Source organism: Salvelinus fontinalis, chromosome 4 (assembly GCF_029448725.1).
Source record: "Salvelinus fontinalis isolate EN_2023a chromosome 4, ASM2944872v1, whole genome shotgun sequence".
Lineage (NCBI taxonomy): Eukaryota > Metazoa > Chordata > Actinopteri > Salmoniformes > Salmonidae > Salvelinus > Salvelinus fontinalis.
This window is the reverse complement of record NC_074668.1, coordinates 68087908-68111813: the sequence shown is the minus strand read 5'-3', so window position 1 is coordinate 68111813 and position 23906 is coordinate 68087908. Positions and strand designations below refer to the sequence as shown.

The following is a 23906-nucleotide window of genomic DNA, read 5'->3' as shown; positions in this document are numbered from 1 at the left end:
GAGGTGAGCTCTGATGTTGAGCCAGTCCAGCACAGGAGGTTGGTGGCACCTTAACTGGGAGGAACAGGCTCGTAATGGCTGGAGCAGAATAAGTGCTATGGTTTCCATGTGTTTGATGCCATTCCATTTGCCCCATCCGGCCAATATTAGGAGCAGCCTTCTGTGCAGTCCGGGATGTAGTGGGCCTACCTGCGGCGACAGATGTGGAGTCTTCCAACGTTCACCTTGAGAATTCTACCCGAGATGATTTTGGACCGGTAGGAGTGAGATTTTTGAAAAGTGGATTCCTCCCAGAGGAAGCGGGCGCTTCGAGTCATGCAGTTTGGGCTCAACCTGTGTGTGCTTTGCTCTCCGGAGCAGAGTGCAGCTAAAAGGGGTGATCAATGGGGTAGCATTGAGTGTAGAGGTCAATAAAACTGAAAGGAATATTCCTTGTGAGTTAGCCCGAAGAAAGAGAACCAGAAAGGAATAGTTTTTTAGTATGGTTGAATTTCTTGTGTTTATAGCCAATTGCACTGCAATGATGGAGCAGAAATCTCAGAAGATAGATGTGGTAGTTGCAGCAGAATATTTGGGTGTGAGATTTTAGTGCAGAAGAGTTACAGGAAGTTATGAGAGAAGGGGTTCCATCCTCCCATACCGACGGCCTGGTGTGGGATCATTTAGGGCCAAAGAAGTGGGATGGGGTGGGGGATAAAATAAAATTGTATTTGTCACATGCGCCGAATTCAACAGGTGTAGACCTTACAGTGAAATGCTTCCTTACAAGCCATTAACCAACAGTGTGTTAAGAAGTTTTAAGAAAAATAAGTGTTAAGTAAAAAATAGGAAATAGAAGTAACAAATAATTAAACAGCAGCAGTAAAATAACACTAGCGTGGTTAAGGAAGAGTGTTTTCAATACTGATGTTAACCTTTCTGGTTATAACCTTTTTCGGGCAAGACAGATCTTTCAAAGGTGGGGGAGTGGCAATCTTTACCAAGGATCACCTTCAGTGCTTGGTTGTCTCCATCAAGTCTGTCCCCAAACAATTTGATTTGCTGGTTTTAAGCATTACACTTTCAAATGGCTCTTTGTTGACTGTTGCTGGGTGCTATCGTCCTCCATCAGCACCGGCCTGTACCCTACCTGCCCTAAGATCTCTCCTGGCTCCTCTGAATTTGAGTGCAGTGTATAAAGTCAGAATATCTGCTGTCTCAGCCACTACCTGTCACAAAGGGAGAAAGGCTCAATCGTAGGCCCCACGCTCTTCTCAATTTACATCAACAACATAGCTCAGGCAGTAGGAATCTCTCATCCATTTATATGCAGATGATACAGTCTTATACTCAGCTGGACCCTCCCCGGATATTGTGTTAAATGCTCTACAACAAAGCTTTCTTAGTGTCGAACAAGTTTTCTCTACCCTTAACCTTGTTCTGAACACCTCCAAAACAAAGGTAATTTGGTTTGGTAAAAAGAATGCCCCTCTACCCACAGGTGTGATTACTACCTCTGAGGGTTTAGAGCTTGAGGTAGTCACCTCATTCAAGTACTTGGGAGTATGGCTAGACGGTACACTGTCCTTCTCTCAGCGAATATCAACGCTGCAGGGTAAAGCTACATGTAGGCTTGGTTTCCTCTATTGTAATCGCTCCTCTTTCACCACAGCTGCCAAACTAACCCTGATTCAGATGCCCATTCTACCCATGCTAGATTACGAAGACATAATTTATAGATCAGCAGGTAAGGGTGCTCTTGAGCGGCTAGATGTGCTTTACAATTCGTCCATCAGATTTGCCACCAATGCTCCTTATAGGACACATCACTGCACTCAATACTCCTCTGTTATCTGGTTATCTCTGTATACCCGTCGCAATACCCACTGGTTGGTGCTTATTTATAAAAACCCTCTTAGGCTTCACTCCGCCCTATCTGAGATATCTACTACAGCCCTCATTCTCCACATACAACATTCTGCAAGTCACATTCTTGTAAAGGCCCCTAAAGCACACACAACCCTGGGTTGCTCGTCTTTTCAGTTTTCTGTAGCTAGCGACTGAAAAGAACTGCAACAAACACTCAAACTGGACAGTTTTATCTCAATCTCTTCATTCAAAGAGTTGTGGCTGCTTTGCGTGATGTATTGTTGTCTCTACTTTCTTGCCCTTTGTGTTGTTGTCTGTGCCCAATAATGTTTGTACCATGTTTTGTGCTGCTACCATGTTGTATTGTCACATGTTGCTGCCTTGATATGTTGTTGTCTTAGGTCTCTTTATGTAGTGTTGTGTCTCTTGTCGTGATGTGTGTTTTGTCTGTCCCCGCAGGAGGCATTTTTGCCTTTTGGTCAACTGTAATTGTAAATAAGAATTTGTTCTTAACTGACTTGCATATGTAACGGATGTGAAATGGCTAGCTAGTTAGCGGGTACGCGCTAGTAGCATTTCAATCAGTTACGTCACTTGCTCTGAGACTTTAAGTAGGGTTGCCCCTTGCTTTGCAAGGGCCGCGGCCTTTGTGGAGCGATGGATAACGACCGTGCTTCGTGGGCAACCGTTGTTGATGTGTGCAGAGGGTCCCTGGTCCGTGTCGGGGCGAGGGGACGGTTTAAAGTTGTACTGTTACACATAGTTAAAAATAAAGGTTAAATACATCAAATAAAGCCTTCGTGTTCTTGGGCACAGGGACTATGGTGGTCTGCTTGAAACATGTTGGTATTACAGACTCAGTCAGGGACAGGTTGAAAATGTCAGTGAAGACACTTGCCAGTTGGTCAGCGCATGCTCGGAGTACACGTCCAGTTAATCCGTCTGGCCTTGTGAATGTTGACCTGTTTAAAGGTCTTACTCACATCGGCTACAGAGAACGTGATCACACAGCCGTCCGGATCAGCTGATGCTCTCAGTGTTACTTGCCTCGAAGCGTATGGTAGGCTCGCGTCACTGGGCAGCTCGCGGCTGAGCTTCCCTTTATAGTCTGTAATAGTTTGCAAGCCTTGCCACATCCGACAAGCGTCAAAGCCAGTGTAGGGTTAGATGGTGGTCCTATTCTCCTTTTCCCTTTTTTTGGTGACCAAAATGTGCAATTCGCACTCCAACCTGCGAAACGCAGCAATATGCAACTAGTCTACCGGAAAAAGCCACACAAAGAAGAAACTTGATTGTCCAGTGTTCTGGTACATCATTTTAATAAAGTTTTTTTTAGGAATATCCCGTGGAATTGTGGGATAGCAATGGCGGCTTCTGTCTTTGTAAACAAAAAACGCATAATTTACAAAAGATAATAGCTAATGGTTTGAATCATTTCAAGTGGGTGGCACAGTTTTCGTACTTACATGAATGTTATTGAATGTTATTTTCCTAATAACTCCAGTTGTTAATGTTATTGAAGATCGTTTTTTGATTTACAATAAATACATGTGGCAGGTTTAGTTAGCTCGCTAAAAAAATACTAGCTAGTGTAAGCGTCTTGATAGACTCACCACCTATTGTTAAAGGTAAGCAAGCCCGTATTTTATTAAATGGGATTTTACAACTGTACTGTAATATCGGGTGTATAGTCATACCTATTAGTTGAATTCCCTTTTTGTAACGTAATAGCTAACGTTAGCTCGCTATTTAATTCATTGGCTGAGCGATATCCAGTTATCTAGCTAGGTAACGTTATCTACTTTAACGTGTTTTATTTGAAGTCACGTCTGTCACTAAATTATAATCGTTTCTGCCGGTCGTTTATTGGCGTTAGATGTACGTAGTAGTAACAAATATAATGTAAGTAGCTAGTGTAACTACAGCACTGACTAAATAGCTACGTAGCTAGCTACTGTAGCAATCTAAAATACATTCCGTGAATTATTCAAGCGATTTTATACTTTTGATCGATTAGTTTAATGTATTAATCTCTCAAGTCGTTCAAATTTCCGTATGCAAAGTGCCTTTGGTTAAGTGTTTCGGTCTTAATTATCTGACACATCCTTAACGTTACAGAATTAGTAGTTGGCTAATCTCCCCAAAAATGTGGTATCCAATCCAGACAGTTGTTTGAGACCATGGAGGATGATGCGTCGCTGCACCGACTGGAGGGCAGTGACCCCACTGCGCAGGTTGGCGGGCTGATTGTGAAGAAGAAGAGTGCAGCAGTAGAGCCTCATGTCTTTCGTGCACCCACTCCACGCACCTCTCTCCTGGGCCTGGATCTGCTGGCAGCTCAAAAGAGAAAAGAGCGTGAGGGCAAGGAGCAGGCTGAGGCTGACAGTGATGACAGGAATAACAAGAAATCCAAGGTATCCTCCTACAAGGATTGGGAGGAAGGGAAAAGTGATTCTGGATCTGATGAAGAAGACAAAGACGAGGAGGATCAAGGTGGTAAAAAAGAGAGGTATGTGATTTGGTTTTAGTTACTGTAGCCTCTTTTCGTACTGGCATAGAATACAAACTCTCCCTATCAAGAGATCTAAACTGATGCATGCAATGTTGTCTTATTGACACTTTATTCTATGTTTCATAAAGTAGCAGGAAGTACCGTGTAACTGGCTCAGAGACACCCTCTAACCCTGGAGGTGTCAGTGAAGAGTTCCGTCGCAAACACCAGCAGAGGGAGAAAGACCGGCGTGAGCATGGAATGTACGCCTCCTCCAAAGAGGACAAGAACAGAGAGAGGGAGAAGGACAGAGAGAGGATCAGAGATACGGACAGAGATCGAAGGGGTGAAAGAGGTGAGCAAAAAATGTATACCTCTGCATGCACGTTGTTAATATTCTGGCAATAGCAATCTTTTCTATCTATTGTGTATTTCTGACTGAAGTAATTACTAACTGTTTTGATGGCAGATGAGCGGGAGCGCAGTAACAGCCGCGGTGGTGGCAGCAGCCGGTCGGAGCGTGGAGACCGCAGTGAGAGGAGTGAGCGCTCACAGAAAGAAGGCTGGTCCTCCGAACGCATCAGCCGGGGGAGCAAGAGAGAGGAGCCTCCAACGCCTCAGACACGCCCCAAAGGTCAGTAACCCTGCCACACCCCCGGACAGGCAGTTCTTTAAGGTCCTTAGGTCACGCTTACAATACACAAACCACTCTCTCTCTCCCTCCATTCCTCATACCCTTTGAATCAGATGGCACTCCCTCGCGCACCAGCTGGGATGAGGATGATAGCGGCTATGCCAGCTCACGCCGTTCCCACTGGGAATCTCCCTCTCCTGCCCCTTCACACAAGGATTCTGACAAGTCTGAACGGTCGGAGCGCAGCCCCCGCTCTGGACGGGAGAGTGAGAGGAAGGACAAGTAAGCAACTGCAGCTCAACACTTGTATGTTAATTTAACTGGGTTTAATAGTACTATTGAAAGACTCCTTTTCAGTGGCTATTAGAAATGTTATTTTCAGCTTTTAAATTAACTTTTGTTGTTTCTGTTCCCAGGTCAGTCAGAGGCCGGTATCCTGATGACACGCCCCTTCCCACCCCATCATACAAGTACAACGAATGGGCCAATGACAGGAAGCACTTGGGCTCCACTCCTCGTCTGTCCCGTGGGAAAGGTAAGCCCCTCCTCCTTCCCCTCTCCCTCTTCCCCCAGTCACGTTTGAGCTCTTATTAATGCTCTGATAAGGCTTGCTGATGTTTGTGGATTGTGTCTCTGTGCCCCAGGTAAGAATGAAGGAGAGGATGGCATCGCCTTTGATAATGATGATGAGAAGCAGCAGTGGGAGGAGGACCAGAAGGTGAGTGGTCATGTGGAGTCTTGGCAGTAACACAAATGAATAGCTTTCCCAACGTTCATAAATGCACATTTCTATGTATTGACTATTGCCCTGTGGTGTTGCAGCAAGCGGACAGAGACTGGTACATGATGGACGAAGGCTATGACGAGTTCCACAACCCACTGACCTCCACCTCTGAAGATTATGTGAAGAAGAGAGAGCAGATCCTGCAGAAGCAGACACAGAAACGCATCTCTGCCCAGAGACGACAGATCAATGAGGTATGGCACTGTGTTGCTACTCTATGACCACCTCCAGCCCTGGGTGCATCTAGCCCGTTTAGTTATCGTTAAAACCATCCATGGATTTAAATTTAGTGTGTTAGTGTTTAACGATGCGTGTTGTGTTCCTCCTGCCAGGATAATGAGCGCTGGGAGACTAACCGCATGCTGACCAGTGGAGTGGTCCAGAGGCTGGAGGTGGATGATGACTTTGAGGAGGACAACGCTGCCAAGGTCCACCTGCTGGTTCACAACCTGGTCCCTCCCTTCCTGGACGGGAGGATAGTCTTCACCAAGCAGGTAATACATCATTACAGCACGTTATGGGCCAATGAAATTACCAACACACCTGTTTATTTGGATAGGGAAGCTAAAACTTTTAATTTGGCTCTATACTCCAGCATTTTGGATTTGAGATCAAATGTTTTGTGAGGCGACACTAGGGCTCTGACGATACCAGTGTCGCAATATTTTTTTCCATGGCAAAAAGGAAAACGCTAAGCAGACCACTCTCTTTGGTCCTTTAAGAACCTGCTGTATGTAAAATATTCTGTACTATAGCTTGGAAGAAAAAGAAATGTGACTCTAGGTGACAGCATAATGATGTTTGTTTCCAACATTAGGGCAGTTTTCCTAAATAATTAAAATGTACTTTGGGTTTTGTTTCCTTTACCAATAACAGGAGAGGGTAGCATTTTTGGGGGGTATGATATTTATGCCTCTAACTTTCTCACTCATCATTATTCACAATTCATTCATGATTATTTGTAATCATGCTAGGATCCACATTAAAGTAGAAGTGTTCAGAAACATATTCTATTCTTATTTACAATGAAAGTGAGTCCAAAATGACACAATTTACCATTCCTTTCTATTGGGCACAACATAATCCAAAACACAACCAAAACAAACTGCACATGCATCCAACACGTTTCTATGCTCAAAAGCTTAATGTAGTCATTGCATGCTAGGAATATGGGACCAAATACTAAACTTTCACAGAATTTAATACATTATTAGTGAATTTGTCCAAATACAGTGTCTTCAGAAAGTATTCACACCGCTTTACTTTTCCACATTTTGTTGTTGCACCTTGAACTAAAAATGTATTCATCTGAGATTTTAGGTCACTGGCCTATACACAATAATACCCCTTAATGTAAAAATGGAATTATCTTTTTAGAAAGGTTTATAAATTAATTAAAAATACAAATCTGAAATGTCTTGAGTCAATAAGTATTCAACCCCTTTGTTATGGCAAGCCTAAATAAGTTCAGGAGTAAAAATGTGCCTAATAAGTTGCATGGACTCACTCACTGTGTGCAATAGTAGTGTTCTACAGGATCTTTTTATGAATACCTCTGTACCTCACACATACAATTATCTCGGTAAGGTTCCTCAGTCGAGCAGTGAAATTCAAACACAGATTCAACCACAAAGACCAGGGAGGTATTCCAATGCCTTGTAAAGTAGGGCACCTATTGGTAGACTGGTCATTTTTTTTCAAAAGAAGACATTGGATATCCCTTTGAGCAAGGTGAAGCTATTAATTACACTTTGGATGGCATATCAATACACCCAGTAACTACCAAGGTACAGGCGTCCTTCCTAACTCAGTTGCCGGTGAGGAAGGAAACAACTCAGGGATTTCACGATGAGGCCAATGGTAACTTTAAAACAGTTACAGAGTTCAATGGCTATTATAGGAGAATACTGAGGATGGATCAACAACATTGTCAATTAAGTTAGTATTGTGGAGTAACTACAGAGTGAAAAGCAGGAAGTCTGTGCACAATAAAAAAAATATTCCAAAACATGCATCCTGTTTGCAGTAAGGCACAAAAGTAAAACTGCAAAAAATGTGGCAAAGAAATGTTTGGGGAAAATTCAACACAACACATCACGGAGTACCACTCTTCATATTTTCAAGCATGGTGGTGGCTGCATCATGTTATGGGTCATGGCGAGGAATAGGGAGTTTTTTTTAGGATAAAAAAAAGGAATTGAGCTAAGCGCAGACAAAATCCTAGAGCAAAACCTGGTTGTCTGCTTTCCACCAGACACTGGGAGATAAATTCACCGTTCAGCAGCACAACAGAAGGCCAAATATACAATGCATTTGGAAAGTACCCAGACCCCTTGACTTTCTCCACATTTTGCTATAGCCTTATTCTAAAATTGATTCAATCGTCCCCCCCCCCCTTCCCCCCACAATCTACACACAATACCCCATAATGACAAAGCAAAAACAGGTTTTTAGAAATGTTTGCAAATTTATTCCAAATAAAAAATGAAATCACATTTATATAAATATTTAGACCCTTTACTCAGTACTTTTGTTGAAGCACCTTTGGCAGCGATTACAGCCTCGAGTCTTCTTGGGTATGACGCTACAAGCTTTGCACACCTGTATTTGGGGAGTTTCTCCCATTCTTCTCTGCAGATCCTCTCAAGCTCTGTCAGGTTGGATGGGGAGTGTCGCTGCACAGCTTTTTTCAGGTCTCCCCAGAGATGTTCGATTGGGTTCAACTCCGGGCTCTGGCTGGGCCACTCAAGGACATTCGGAAACTTGTCCCGAAGCCACCCCTGCATTGTCTTGGCTGTGTGCTTACTGTCGTTGTCCTGTTGGAAGGTGAACCTTCGCCATAGTCTCAGGTCCTGAGCGCTCTGGAGCAAGTTTTCATCAATGATCCCTCTGTACTTTGCTCTGATCATCTTTCCCTTGATCCTGACTAGTCTCCCAGTCCCTGCTGCTGAAAAACATCCCCACAGCATGATGCTGCCACCACCATGCTTCACTGTAGGGATGATGCCAGGTTTCCTCCATATGTGACGCTTGGCAGTCAGGCCAAAGAGGATCCATCTTGTTTCATCAAACCAAAGAATCTTGTTTTTCATGGTCTGAGAGTCCTGTCATGTGCCTTTTACTGAGGAGTGGCTTCTGTCTGGCAACTCTACAATGACCTGATTTGGTGGAGCGCTTCAGAGATGGTTGTCCTTCTGGAAGGTTATCCCGTCTCCACAGAGGAACTCTGGAGCTCTGTCAGAGTGACCATCGGGTTCTTAGTCACCTCCCTGACCAAGGCCCTTCTCCCCCGATTGTTCAGTTTGGCCGGGTAGCCAGCTCCTGGAAGAGTCTTGGTGGTTCCAATCTTCTTCCATTTAAGAATGATGTAGGCCACTGTGTTCTTGGGGACCTTCAATGCTGCAGACATTTTGTGGACCCTTCTCCAAATATTTTTGCTCTGATGTGCACTGTCAACTGTGGGAAGTCGGAAGTTTACATACACCTAAGCCAAATACATTTAAACTCAGTTTTTCACAATTTCTGACATTTAATCCTAGTAAAAATGTCCTGTCTTAGGTCAGTTACTATCACCACTTTATTTTAAGAATGTGAAATGTCAGAATAATAGGAGAGAATTATTTATTTCAGCTTTTATTTCTTTCATCACATTCCCAGTGGGTCAGAAGTTTACATACACTCAATTAGTATTTGGTAGCATTGACTTTAAATTGTTTAATTTGGGTCAAACGTTTCGGGTAGCCTTCCACAAGCTTCCCACAATAAGTTGGGTGAATTTTGGCCCATTCCTCCTGACAGAGCTGGTGTAACTGAGTCAGGTATGTTGGCCTCCTTGCTTGCACACAATAACTTTCAGTTCTGCCCACAAAATGTCTATGGGATTGAGGGCAGGGCTTTGTGATGGCCACTCCAATTCCTTGACTTTGTTGTCCTTAAGCCATTTTGCCACAACTTTGGAAGTATGCTTGGGGTCATTATCCATTTAGAAGACTCATTTGCAACCAAGCTTTAACTTCCTGACTGATGTCTTGAGATGTTGCTTCAATATATCCACATGATTTTCCTCCCTCATGATGCCATCTATTTTGTGAAGTGCACCAGTCCCTCCTGCAGCAAAGCACCCTCACAACATGATGCTGCCACCCCCGTGCTTCACGGTTGGGATGGTGTTCTTCGGCTTGCAAGCCTCCCCCTTTTTCCTCCAAACATAACGATGGTCATTATGGCCAAACAGTTCTATTTTTGTTTCATCAGACCAGAGGACATTTCTCCAAAAAGTACGATCTTTGTCCCCATGTGCAGTTGCAAACCATAGTCTGGCTTTTTCATAGCGGTTTTGGAGCAGTGGCTTCTTCCTTGCTGAGCGGCCTTTCAGGTTATGTCGATATAGGACTCGTTTTACTGGGGATATAGATACTTTTGTACCTGTTTCCTCCAGCATCTTCACAAGGTCCTTTGCTGTTGTTCTGTGGATTGATTTGCACTTTCGCACCAAAATACATTCATTTCTAGGAGACAGAACGTGTCTCCTTCCTGAGCGGTATGACGGCTGCGTGGTCCCATGGTGTTTATACTTGCGTACTATTGTTTGTACAGATGAACGTGGTACCTTTTTTTTATTTTTTTATTTTTATTTTTTTTTATCCCATTTTCTCCCCAATTTTCGTGGTATCCAATCGCTAGTAATTACTACCTTGTCTCATCGCTACAACTCCCGTACGGGCTCGGGAGAGACGAAGGTCGATAGCCATGCGTCCTCCGAAGCACAACCCAACCAGCCGTACTGCTTCTTAACACAGCGCGCCTCCAACCCGGAAGCCAGCCGCACCAATGTGTCGGAGGAAACACCGTGTACCTGGCCCCCTTGGTTGGCGCGCACTGCGCCCGGCCCGCCACAGGAGTCGCTGGAGCGCGATGAGACAAGGATATCCCTACCGGCCAAACCCTCCCTACCCCGGACGACGCTATGCCAATTGTGCGTCGCCCCACGGACCTCCCGGTCTCGGCCGGCTGCGACAGAGCCTGGGCGCGAACCCAGAGACTCTGGTGGCGCAGTTAGCACTGCGATGCAGTGCCCTAGACCACTGCGCCACCCGGGAGGCCCCTTGAACGTGGTACCTTAAGAGCAATTTCCAAACGCCTGAAGGATGAACCAGACTTGCCGAGGTCTACAATTTTTGAGGTATTGGCTGATTTCTTTTGATTTTCCCATGATGTCAAGCAAAGAGGCACAGAGTTTGAAGGTAGGCCTTGAAATACATCCACAGGTACACCTCCAATTGACTCAAATTATGTAAATTAGCCTATCAGAAGCTTCAAAGCCATGAAATCATTTTCTGTAATTTTCCAAGCTGTTTAAAAGCACAGTCAACTTAGCGTATGTAAACTTCTGACCCACTGGAATTGTGATACAGTGAATTATAAGGGAAATAATCTGTCTGTAAACAATTGTTGGAAAAATGACTTGTGTCATGCACAAAGTAATGTCCTAACCGACTTGCCAAAACTATAGTTTGTTAACAAGAATTTTGCCTTTCCAAATCATGTCCAATCAATTTAATTTACCACAGGTGGACTCCAAGTTGTAGAAACATCTCAAGGATGATCAATGGAAACAGGATGCACCTGAGCTCAATTTTGAGGTTCTTTAGGAAAGCGTCTGAATACTTATGCAAATAAGGTGACATTCTGTTCTGTCGCCTCGTATAAAACATTTGATCTCAAATTCAGAATGCTGGTGAATAGAGGCAAATATTATTTTTTCTTCACTTTCCAAATATTTTGGGGAGTTTATATACTTTTAAGGTCTGAGCCATTGGCGGAGAGCTGTTGCAGGCTTGTTGAGGGATTGTGAGAGTCTGCTGATAAGTATTTGGAAGTGGCTGAGTATTAACTAGTGGACTTACTATCGGAGTTGCTGTGTACTGAATGCGTACTGTTGCTGATTCTCTGTGCTCTAGCCGGAGCCTGTCATCCCTGTGAAAGACGCCACCTCTGACATGGCCATCATCTCCCGCAAGGGCAGCCAGCTGGTCCGCAAGCACCGCGAGCAGAAGGAACGCAAGAAGGTAGGCAATGTTTAAAACAGCAAACAGTACTTGATGGTATGGTTACTGGCTGAATATCTGACTGTTATTTTGATTGTTTCTCCAGGCTCAACAGAAACACTGGGAGCTGGCAGGCACCAAGCTGGGTGACATTATGGGCATCAAGAAGACTGAGGAAGGGGATAGCTCTGGGGGCAAGCCAGTGGGTGAGGATGGCAAGGTGGACTACAGGTAACAAGCCTTTTACTAAAGGCTTATTTTGTTTCCATTCTGAATGTTTATTAAACATCTGTTGTGACAAGAACATGTGACGAGAACAACCTCATTAATCCCCTCCCTCTCCTTCCTCCCTCCAGAACGGATCAGAAGTTTGCAGACCACATGAAAGATAAGAGTGAGGCCAGCAGTGAGTTTGCTAAGAAGAAGACCCTGCTGGAGCAGAGGCAGTATCTGCCCATCTTCGCTGTGAGGCAGCAGCTGCTCAACATCATCAGGTAGTTACTCTACTAGACCCGGCCTGGCTGTCCTGGGACCACTTATCACCCCCGGCCTTACCCCAGATGCAGGCTTTCATTCAGGATGTAGGATAAGACATGTATGGCAATGAAGGGGGGAGTTGGGGGCTGTGAAGTCAGAATGTTCATATGTGATTTACCTTTGGTTAGAGAATGACCACATCAAAGGTGACTTAGGTAATGCTAGACAGCATTTGTAAATCATTGACAAATACACTTCCAGATCTGTTTTCGTCAGCCGTAATTCATGTTTCCACAGTTTCGTAAGGTTGAAAGTCCCATCAGGATTCTAATGTTATTGGTTGTGATGTGATTCTGTCCAGGGACAACAGCATTGTGATCGTGGTGGGGGAGACGGGCAGTGGGAAGACCACCCAGCTGACCCAGTACCTTCACGAGGACGGCTACACCAGTTACGGCATGGTGGGCTGCACCCAGCCCCGCAGAGTGGCAGCCATGAGCGTGGCCAAGAGAGTCAGTGAGGAGCTGGGCAGCAACCTGGGAGAGGAGGTGAACATTCAGCTGGTTTATGGAGTAGCCACTAGACAAACATGAACTAGATCTTAGAAACAGTGATCTATGGATCAGTCAAAGCAGTGGATAACTAGTCTTATCAGTTAACCCAGTGTAACAGACCTGGCAAGAGTATAACTAGTCTTATCAGTTAACCCAGTGTAACAGACCTGGCAAGAGTTTATGAACTGCAATGAACTTGTTTATAGAGGAACGGAAGTACTCCAGAACAGAATAAGTGTTTTTTCCCCCCCACCAGATATCAATGTTCACTGCGTGTAAAGGTCATCTGTCAATTGATGTTGAGTCATGGTGCTGTCTTGTTTTTTTCCTTATGGATTTGACGCTTGTATTCATATGTTGTGCAACACCGCTATCTAGTGGTGATTCAGAGATTGTACACCGCTTCCATTCTACAACTTGTAATGGAACTCTCCTCGCCAGCTCGTTTCTTTGGTTGACCCGTAGCACTGCCGTTTGAAGGCCGTAATTCATATGTGGAATGTAAATGTATGTAGTTCACTACTAAACCATTCAGTTTTTTTGCTTTGCAGGTGGGTTATGCGATCCGTTTTGAGGACTGTACATCGGAGAAGACTGTGATAAAGTACATGACAGACGGTATCCTGCTGAGAGAGTCTCTCAGAGAGTCAGATCTGGACCACTACAGTGCTGTCATCATGGACGAGGCCCACGAACGTTCCCTCAACACAGATGTGCTGTTCGGCCTGCTACGAGAGGTGAGGGAGACACCTTTTCTCCAAGTCTTTTGTATGTTTATTGGATAGAGTGGTATAGAGGTGAAGGTTGGATCGAGAGTGCTGAAAGAGCAGTGGGCCGGATTCAAACCCATACTGGCAGTGATACATGTGTTCCAGGGCAGTGGCTTAGACTGCCAGACCAGGGAGACACTTTTAAAACTCCCTGGATGTTATTCAATTGTGATTATTTTGCGTGCATATTTTTTATTCAGAGGCTTTGGTTGTCTTGTAAGCAGTAGTAGAACTCTCTGTCTCTGTCCTTTTCTTCCAGATTGTATCGAGGCGTTCTGACCTCAAGCTGATAGTCACCTCAGCCACCATGGACTCTGACAAATTTGCTGCGTTTTTCGGCAACGTTCCCATATTCCACATTCCAGGAAGAACATTCCCTGTAGACATCTTATTCAGCAAGGTATTGTGTCCAACTCTTCATTCAACATCCATTCATTATTATATATATATATTTTTTTTTTACAGGGAGTCAACACAGCCATTTAATTTGTATAATGACTTATACCCAGACTAGACCGGCCACATTTCGTGCGCGAGGGTTGCAAAATAAATGTACACATGCATGTTTTTCAGTCATTTAGTCCACACTACTTGGCTCTATTTCAGATGCTCGATGCAATGCAAGTCCCGCCTCTTCCATCTCCTTATTGGTTTTCACGAAGATACAAACCCATGTGGGTGCTTTAAAGACTAAGAGATTAATCAAAGATAACTAAGAACTAACTTGGTTTCACTTTTGTCTGTGGGTTAATCGTCATAGTAGAGAAACACACACACACATTTGTCAAATTTACAAAGAGCCAGCTTAAAAGAGGACAATTTGCATGTCGGGTAAAATAACGAGCAACAGCTATCTAGCTAAATGTCCATGAACGTTTCATGTGTTTCGACCTTTCCTGAAATGAATAGAATTGATTCACAGTTGGTTTTGGTATTTTAACCTGCGTGTAATGATCGCTCCTGGTGGGGATGGAGAAAATGATCACGTGCACAATGGACGCAGCCGCTGGGCCGGTTTAGTCATGGAGTAAGACTACTGTTATTTGTACCAAGGTAGTGTGTAGTTGCTGTGTATTCTAACAGTGTTGTGTATTATCTGAGTACAGACTCCCCAGGAAGACTATGTGGAGGCAGCAGTGAAGCAGGCCTTACAGATCCACCTTAGTGGTATGGGGGGAGATATCCTCATCTTCATGCCTGGCCAGGAGGACATCGAGGTGACGTCAGATCAGATCGTGGAGCGTCTAGAGGATCTGGAAAGCGCCCCTCCTCTGACTGTACTGCCCATCTACTCCCAGCTGCCCTCTGACCTCCAGGCCAAGATCTTCCAGAAGGTAACCAATAACACCCAGTTACTGTTACACTAACATGTACAGTTGGAAATCTTTACATACTGCAGTATCCTTTGTACACAAGCATACTTGCTGTTAGGTAGTCGGAATGCATATACAGTGCATTCGGAAAGTATTCAGACCCCTTGACTTTTTCCACATTTTGTTAGGTTACAGCCTTATTCTAAAATTGATTAAATAAAATATTTCCTCATCAATCTACACATAATACCCCATAATGACAAAGCAAAACCAGTAAAAAAACTAAAATATTCTTTGGGCTGATGAAACCAAGATTGAACTCTTTGTCCTGAATGCCAAGCGTCACATCTGGAGGAAACCTGGCACCATCCCTACGTTGAAGCATGGTGGTGGTAGCATCATGCTGTGGGGATGTTTTTCAGCGGCAGGGATTGGGAGACTAGTCAGGTTCGAGGGAAAGATGAACGGAGCAAATTACAGAGAGTTCCTTGATGAAAACCTCCAGAGCGCTCAGGACCTGAGACTGGGGCGAAGGCTCACTGTCAAACAGGAAAACGATCCTAAACACACAGCCAAGACAATGCAGGATTGGCTTCGGTACAAATTTACAAATGTCCTTGAGTGGCCTGACAGAGCCTGGACTTGAACCCGATCTCTAACATATCTGGAGAGACCTGAAAATAGCTGTACAGCGACCATCCCCATCCAACCTGACAGAGTTTGAGAGGATCTGCAGAGAAGAATGGAAGAAAATCCCCAAATACAAGTGTGCCAAGCTTGTAGCCTCATACCCAAGAAGACTGGAGGCTGTAATTGCTGCCAAAGGTGCTTCAACAAAGTACTGAGTAAAGGGTCTGAATACTTATGTAAAACATTTATTTTTGTCATTATGGGGTATTAAGTGTAGATTGATGAGGGGGAAACAGCAATTTAATCCATTTTAGAATTAGGCTGTAACGTAACAAAGTGGATGAAGTCAAGGGGTTTGAATACTTTCCGAAGGCACTGTATATTACACAAAAAGGAACACGTCCTTCTTACTGGTAAAGTGACGTGTAGCTAATGTCTTTGTTATGTTTTCTAACCGCCAGGCTCCAGATGGTGTGAGGAAGTGCATCGTTGCCACCAACATCGCCGAGACCTCCCTGACTGTGGATGGTATCATGTTTGTTGTGGATGCTGGATACTGCAAACTCAAGGTACCCTGTCACCCTCACTATCTTCCCCAGACTATCAAATGAAATAAGACAAACCATGTTAGGATAGTATTTCTGTGTTTGTTGCTGATGTGTTCTCTTTGATAGGTGTTCAACCCTCGCATTGGCATGGATGCCCTGCAGGTGTACCCTATCAGCCAGGCTAACGCCAACCAGCGTGCGGGCAGAGCAGGACGTACAGGGCCGGGCCAGTGTTACAGGTAAGTCGCTGTCTACAGACACACTCAGTCTCACACTCCAAATGTGCAGGCCTCCCACCTTTCTCAGTTTCTAGAGGGCTGCCTTTGTCCGCCAGTTGTGGTAGAGAAGTATGGAGCCATAATGAAAGTGTAATGAAAGGCAGTTATTTGAAGGTGTCACCTTAGTGTGATGTTTGAGAGTTCCAGACAGGGCTAGCAGGAAGTAGTATTCACATGTCAAGAGTGTCCTGTCTTCTAGGAAGATATTTCAATACTCCTCTACATCTGACTGAAGCAGTCTGGAACTAAAATATTAGATCAGCCATATCTTACCCCTTTCATGTCTATCTGGGCCTAGATACAGGAATAAACAGGCAGAATTACACAATTCTCCTCACTCTGCCTGCTATCTCATTCCAACTACTCCTATCCACCAAAAAGGTAGAAAACCAGCTAACAACATTAGCATCCTTTTGTATGGTGAGCCGTGCTGAAACGGGTGTCAATCTGAAGCGCGATTGTGTTGTGTGTAATGCCGCCACCGTTGTTTCATCCTCTGGCTGATGCACATCAGAGCTCCCCTCAGACGGGCTGTCCAGGCCTCTGATCTGCAAGGCGGCCGGGCTGCTTTCAAAGCCATCAGAGGCTGGGAGGGAGAGGAGGGAGAATCCTAATCTCCACAGGATTTCATGCAGTTTAACTCTGTTTACAGCAGGGAGAATGTGACACAAAAGCCTGTTCTCTCTGAGATTTCACATGACCTTTCACCTATCTGTCATACTACACCAAGTTGAGGGAGATGGTGACACGCACACCAGACACACACCAGACACAAGATTGTTTTGCCTTGTAAATGAGCTTGGAATTTTATAAAAGACCCTTCTACCAAGATTACCCCCCCCTCACACACACACTCAGATCTGTGAAGAATCAATTTTGGAGTGGAGCTTTAGAGTGGGTGGGGCCTAGGCGTTTGGAGGGGTGGGAGGTGACGTGTGTGCGCCATGCTGGGTGACTCGACTTGTGTGGCGAATCTGATACTCAAAGCACCTCTTAGCTGTGACTGCACCCAACACACACACACATCTCCAGCCCCGAGGACATTCACACAACCCGGCGTAAACAAACACAGATCATTCCCTCATAATGCACACACTTCAGAGGGATTAGCCACTAACTGAAATGGTTGAGAGATGCTTTGTTAGGCCAGACATATCAGTCTGAAGCAGCAATGGGAGCTGCTCTAAATAGTTTGGATAGTAAATACCTCATAAGTAGCTTGGTTAAATGTTTATCATGTGCAGTAGGCCTGTCTCTTTGCCCTTCTCTAAATGTCAGTTGGGGAGAGTTCAGCTTTCATGGAAACGGAGGCTTCTCAATCACGGTGCCACTGTTACAGGGTGAGAGCACTGTGCCACTGTTACAGGGTTAGAGCACTGTGCCATTGTTACAGGGTTAGAGCACTGTGCCACTGTTACAGGGTTAGAGCACTGTGCCACTGTTACAGGGCGAGAGCACTGTGCCATTGTTACAGGGCGAGAGCACTGTGCCATTGTTACAGGGCGAGAGCACTGTGCCATTGTTACAGGGTGAGAGCACTGTGCCACTGTTACAGGGTGAGAGCACTGTGCCACTGTTACAGGGTGAGAGCACTGTGCCACTGTTACAGGGTGAGAGCACTGTGCCACTGTTACAGGGTGAGAGCACTGTGCCACTGTTACAGGGTGAGAGCACTGTGCCACTGTTACAGGGTGAGAGCACTGTGTGAAGTCATATCAGTGCCATGCAGAGCAGGTGGTGAAGACAGCATCTCCAGACCTGTCACTCTATGGAGCATTTGTGCGTTTCGAAAAAATATGTATCCGCTAGATTATTCAATAACCTCCCCCGTCGGTGTCGCTCTCACTCCATCTCTCCCTCTCTCCTCCTCTGTCCATCCAGGCTGTACACCCAGAGTGCCTTCAAGAATGAGATGTTAACCACCACCATCCCAGAGATTCAGCGGACCAACCTGGCCAACGTGGTGCTGCTGCTAAAATCCCTGGGGGTCCAGGACCTGCTGCTCTTCCACTTCATGGACCCCCCGCCCGAGGACAACATGCTCAACTCCATGTACCAGCTGTGGATCCTGGGGGCCCTGGACAACACAGGTGAGTCTCTGCCCTGGCCTGGCCTGGACCACATCACTCAAGATTAGGCCACTAAATGTACAAATTGATCAAATATAATAATTTATCTCAGAAAACAAGGTTAAAATAGGTTGGGATAAGTATGTGTTCCCCACCAGCAATACAGCCAACAGATTAACAATAACTACTTCATGTGCGAGGAGAGACTTGGATGATGGAACTAGTCAATAGGTTGCTTTAATGGTATGTACATGCACTGCACACCGTAAAGTATAGAGCTAGGTAGCACTGTGGTGTAGGTAGTGGAGTAATTGCATAGTGCTTTATCCTCTGTTAGATTTGACTGGCTGAGTCTCATCTCTGTCTCATCTGAGCCAGATCCCTGGGGATTAGGGGATTTGGTGTCTGTGGAGGACTTTTGACGTTTGCCTGTGTGGTGTGTTAACAGCAGATTATCTCTGATTTAAGGTTTACCTGGTCAATACAGCCTGTTCTGCCTCTGCGCTTTCCCTCTAAGCTCCTATATAGTCTGTCATGTAATCATTTAAATCAGAGCTGGCAATGTTTGATTTAAATATGTTTTTGTAACCATCCTCCTATGTCAGCACTTTCTCTCTCGCTTGGTCTCTCTCTCAGCGCTATAGACAGGAAGGTGTCACCTGTATTGTGTTCCCCCTCTCCTCTGTCTGTAAACAGGAAGTGTTATTATTTGTGTCCCCCTCAGGTTCCCTGACGCCCACTGGGAGGCTGATGGTGGAGTTCCCTCTGGATCCGGCTCTGTCCAAGATGCTGATCGTATCATGTGACATGGGCTGCAGTGCTGACATCCTCATCATCGTCTCCATGCTGTCTGTACCGGCCATCTTCTACAGGCCTAAGGTAGATGTCATTGAGATCGCCAACCAATGAATGTCTTAATGTGTTGCTAATGTTTGTTTATCTTACTGTTAAGAAAAATTCACATTACACACTGGACAGTTGTGTGACCCCTGTATTTCCTCTGTGTCCTGACCTTTCCAGGGTCGTGAGGAGGAGAGTGACCAGGTGAGGGAGAAGTTCTCGGTCCCAGAGAGTGACCACCTGACCTACCTGAATGTCTACCTGCAGTGGAAGAACAACAACTACTCCAGCATCTGGTGCAACGAACACTTCATCCACACCAAGGCCATGCGAAAGGTCAGACCACGCCCCTCTCTGACCAGTCTCCCTGGCTTAGGATCGAAATGCACTTGATTTCCACTTTGCATCACAATAGTCACACGCTGAGCAATGTGTATTGAATGTCCTCTTGTGTTTTAGGTGCGCGAGGTCCGCTCCCAGCTCAAAGACATCATGGTGCAGCAGAGGATGAACCTGGTGTCCTGTGGCTCAGACTGGGACATCATCAGGAAGTGTATCTGTGCTGCCTACTTCCACCAGGCAGCCAAGCTGAAGGGCATAGGGGAGTATGTGAACGTGAGGACAGGCATGCCGTGTCACCTCCACCCCACCAGCTCTCTGTTTGGCATGGGATACACCCCAGACTACATCACCTACCACGAGCTGGTCATGACCACCAAGGTAACAGACCCAGCCTCCACACAGCTACGCTATGATCTGGACTGTTCAGAGATGAAGGTGTTCTACACCTTGACTCACCAGAAAGAGCTGTCATATATATTAGCCTTCTAGCTCTGTTACTGTGTTCTAATGTGTTGTAACCTGTGTTGTTTGATGTCCCTCCGGTAGGAGTACATGCAGTGTGTGACTGCGGTGGATGGGGAGTGGCTGGCTGAGCTGGGGCCCATGTTCTACAGTGTCAAACAGGCAGGGAAGAGCAGGATGGTAAGCTCTTCGGCCCTTACTTCCTCCCTCCCTACGTCTCATGGTTAATTCCTCCTCCCTCTGTCCTTTTCTCTCCTCTCACCCCTCTGTTCCTCTCTCTCTCTGTGCAGGAGAACCGGCGGCGGGCCAAGGAAGAGATCACTAACATGGAGGAGGAGATGTCTCTGGCGGAGCAGCAACTGAGGAGCAGGAGAGAGGATCAGGACAGGAAGAGTAACGTGGGCAGCGTCAGGTATACTCATCTATCTTCATCTATTCTTCACAGAGAGGTTTCACTCTGACAATAGTCCCAGTCGCTATTAAATAGACCGCCGCGGCCCCACCCGCCTGTGGGGAAAATGACCTGTGGTTACCTTGGTTACCCAATTGGCTCACAGCAAAATCTTGACCTTTTTCAAACGCAAGTTCCTTACAAAGCTACATTTAATAAAAGTACATGTCTAAAGATTACTTTTCAACATTGCCGAGTGTTTTCGCTACTTAGAAAAACGTAATATTGAAAGGCTTCCCTCATGCCCCTTTTCATGACGCCGCTTACTTTAGCCATGTGAGTGCTAGCTAGCTACCAACCAGAACATTAAGCTAGCCAAGACCAACAACACACTATAAAGCTACAAGTAGTGAGTGGAATTACAACCAGACTGTACTTAACAAGTTAAACGTCTTACCTGTGATTAAATATTTTCTACACACAAAGCTACATGTAGCCTACTTGGATTACCGCGTCCCTACATTTCCCACACCGAATAGCCTGAAGCCACAGGGCTCTTCTCGCAGGCTCTATTTCCCTATGTGGGATCATTGCAAACCGTAGGTCAGGATTTTTGACCTGGTTAAATGTACATCGAACAACATTGCAGCTTTTCTGCATGTTTTGTTATTTCTGTATAACAAAAAATCATCAGCAAAGTTTGCTCTTTTACAATGGGGGTCAATGGGAAATGTTATTTTTTCAGAATGGGCCACTTCCGAGTCGTAGAAACTGGTTAATTTTGCTGCTTCTCTACCCATCTCTCTCTAATTATCTCTGCCTCTCCTTCTCTACCATCTCTCTCTTATTCTCTGCCTCTCCTTCTCTCTTATCCTCTCTGTCTTTTCTACCTCTCTCACTTTCCATGATGAGCTTTTCTCACCTCCAGACGAGACAAAAATAAATAATATTGACTCCTGGCTGACCCCCATTACTGCTGCAATTTAAATGGTGCCACAGCAGAGGGGAGAAAGGAGACAGTGTTTATTTTCAAATTAGAAGGGACACTTTTTTTTATTTTGCACCCATTCCATAAGGCTCACAAAAGAGATGGGTTTGAGAGGGAAAAAAATAACACTTTGATATAGCAATAAATCTGCTGATTAATTAACAATAAGAGTGTGTGTCTGTCAGACAGTCTCCAAAATAATCACATTAAAACGTAGAGGATTAAGGAATAGATTACAGAGCGAGTGCCTCAGAATTATGATAATAAACATGGCCGGCTCTCGTGGGCTGTCAGCTGCTTTTGTCCGCCTCTGTCTGTGAACACAAGCATCCCTTCACTGTGCCGGGGCCCCATGAAACACTTCTACTACACATTTTGATCTGGTTCCTGTCTGTCATTCAGCAACCCCCCACCCTTACTCAGATAAGTGGGCTCAAAGCTTTAAGTCAGTGATTTTACGGGAGCTTTTATTCAATGTAAATGCAGAGCTGTGAGAAGTGTTCTGTCCTTGTATGTGAAAGTGGTGGTAGGAATGAGGGTGCTGTCTTCCCTCTGTGCTGTGTTCACCAAACACCTGTGTGTGGAAAGAAGAGTGGCCCTCAGACAGAGAGCTCTTAAAGCACTTGACAACAATATGTCTGTCTACTAGACCTAGAAGGATCCACCCTGCTTCCAAACTCTGCTTTTACTGAGGATTATGTAAAGGGAGGCACATTAGTTAGGATTTGGCTTTAATCTCAGCCAGGCTGTCCTCCTCACTTCTCCATAGCCTCCTACCAGCAGGCCTCTCAGGATGTGTGTGTGTGTGTGAAAGACATTGGAAAATAAAGGTGAAAGACTATCTTAACCTCTAGAAATCACCTTGTTTAATTTAATAAATAAATACATTTTGAAGGCCTGAGGACATTGTTGTAATTTGTCAAATGTGACTTTAGCTGGGGTGGACAGAGGGGGGCAGAACTGAGGGATGAAGGGAAGGACTGGGTTATGACCTGATGGCTGTAATTGCTGGTGTGTGTGAGGACTGAGGAGGGAATGCTGGGTAGTGTCAGAGTGTCGCGCTGCTGTAATTAAAGATGATAGATTTTGCTGTCAGCGGCGTCCGCTTATCCCTCCCTACTAGCCTGCCCCCCCCCCCCCCCCTGCTAGCCTGTCCCCCCCCTGCAAAAAAAAATATCTTCTGTCATTGCCAATTGTTTATTCTTTTGTCTCGATAGGGCTGTGAAAATCTGCACCCCGGGAAGGAAGGAGGAGGCACCCATGACCCCAAAGCGCACCCCAGCTCGTTTTGGGCTCTAGATCTTCTCTGTTAAGACTTAAACACTTGACCTCACCACTAAATATCACCTGTATGTGTACCATACCATCACTGGATGAGCCTTGCTGAGAGGGCTTGGAAAACTGTCCCCTCCTATTGTTTGGTACCAGCTGCAGTTCAGACAGAGGCCAGCAGAGGTAGAACTTGTATAAGGCATGAGGCTCCCGTAACAGACCTTTTCTGTCAGCAAATCCACATAGCGTCCCTCCATTTTTACGTGCAGAGAGATACAGTATACGGCTGTTAGAATGCAGTATTTTCTATTTCTGTAAAGTAAGTAAAACCCAATGATGAAACATCATTGAAAAGGTATCGTCTTTAAAGGATATTTGATATACCTTGAAAATCTGTCAAAGCATTTATCATAATCCTTCACAGGCTACAGTGTCCAAGCAGGAAACCTTTAGTTGTTCCATCTCCTACTGTACCCTACAAGGGGCTGTTTTCTTGATGGTAGTCTCTCCCGATCAATATAAACTATGTTCAATAAGGTTGGGAATTGCCAGCGACCTCACCATATTAGCATGATACTTTGGTGCCGATACGATATGTATTGCGATTCGATACTGTGATTTTGAGTCGATGTTCCGAACATATTGCTCACCATATATCTGCTGCAGAGGGACAAGAGAGAGATCCATGAGAAACGAGTTTTGATCAGTCATGGAAATAAAAGCTCTGAATACAAAAGATGGAGAACAAGAAATGGAAGGAAAAATACTGGTGTTTTGGTGCAGGTACAGGCAACTAGCACAAAAATAATATTGTGATATTGTCAAAACAATACGAAATATCGTCAAATAATATCCCGATATGTAACTGTATAGACCCCCCCCCCCCCCCCCCCCATCATTAGTGTTTAAGTAGTGCTGCATTGTGCTGTCAGTCATAAGTGGACAGCTGGTCCAAACTAGTCTGATCCTGTAGTGTGTTCATTGGGCTGTATGTCATTCAGTGTGAGTAGAGAGAGGAGGCAGAAGTAGCACTGTCGTGTGTCCATGAATTCTGCCTGATTTATTTTTTTCAATTTCATCATGTCCCTCTCAAATCTCCTTCAAGAGATCATTTTCACCTTGTACAACTGGCTGACCTCTGTATCTTTTGTATGTCGTGTGTAGCAAA

At 45.1% G+C, this 23906-nt stretch overlaps 1 protein-coding gene across 3 annotated transcripts; it reads left to right on the top strand.

Moving 5' to 3' along the window:
• The first annotated feature begins 3170 nt into the window (after positions 1–3170).
• On the top strand, positions 3171–23626 carry LOC129854274 (pre-mRNA-splicing factor ATP-dependent RNA helicase PRP16-like). 3 transcript variants are annotated; one of them, XM_055921136.1, is made up of 25 exons: positions 3171–3476; positions 4013–4357; positions 4492–4694; positions 4809–4973; positions 5087–5255; positions 5390–5508; positions 5618–5691; positions 5796–5951; positions 6090–6251; positions 11718–11825; positions 11911–12035; positions 12161–12298; positions 12643–12829; positions 13387–13572; positions 13865–14005; positions 14712–14939; positions 16010–16117; positions 16223–16335; positions 18256–18464; positions 19168–19322; positions 19464–19619; positions 19743–20003; positions 20172–20267; positions 20378–20499; positions 22684–23626. In XM_055921136.1, the coding sequence occupies exons 2-25, from the start codon at positions 4029–4031 to the stop codon at positions 22763–22765; spliced, it is 3792 nt and encodes a 1263-aa protein (XP_055777111.1). In that variant the 5' UTR covers positions 3171–3476; positions 4013–4028; the 3' UTR covers positions 22766–23626. The 3 variants fall into 3 exon arrangements, with proteins under 3 accessions (XP_055777111.1, XP_055777109.1, XP_055777110.1); XM_055921134.1 differs by having other exon boundaries at positions 4489–4694; XM_055921135.1 differs by having other exon boundaries at positions 3180–3288; positions 4489–4694.
• Positions 23627–23906: the final 280 nt, after the last annotated feature.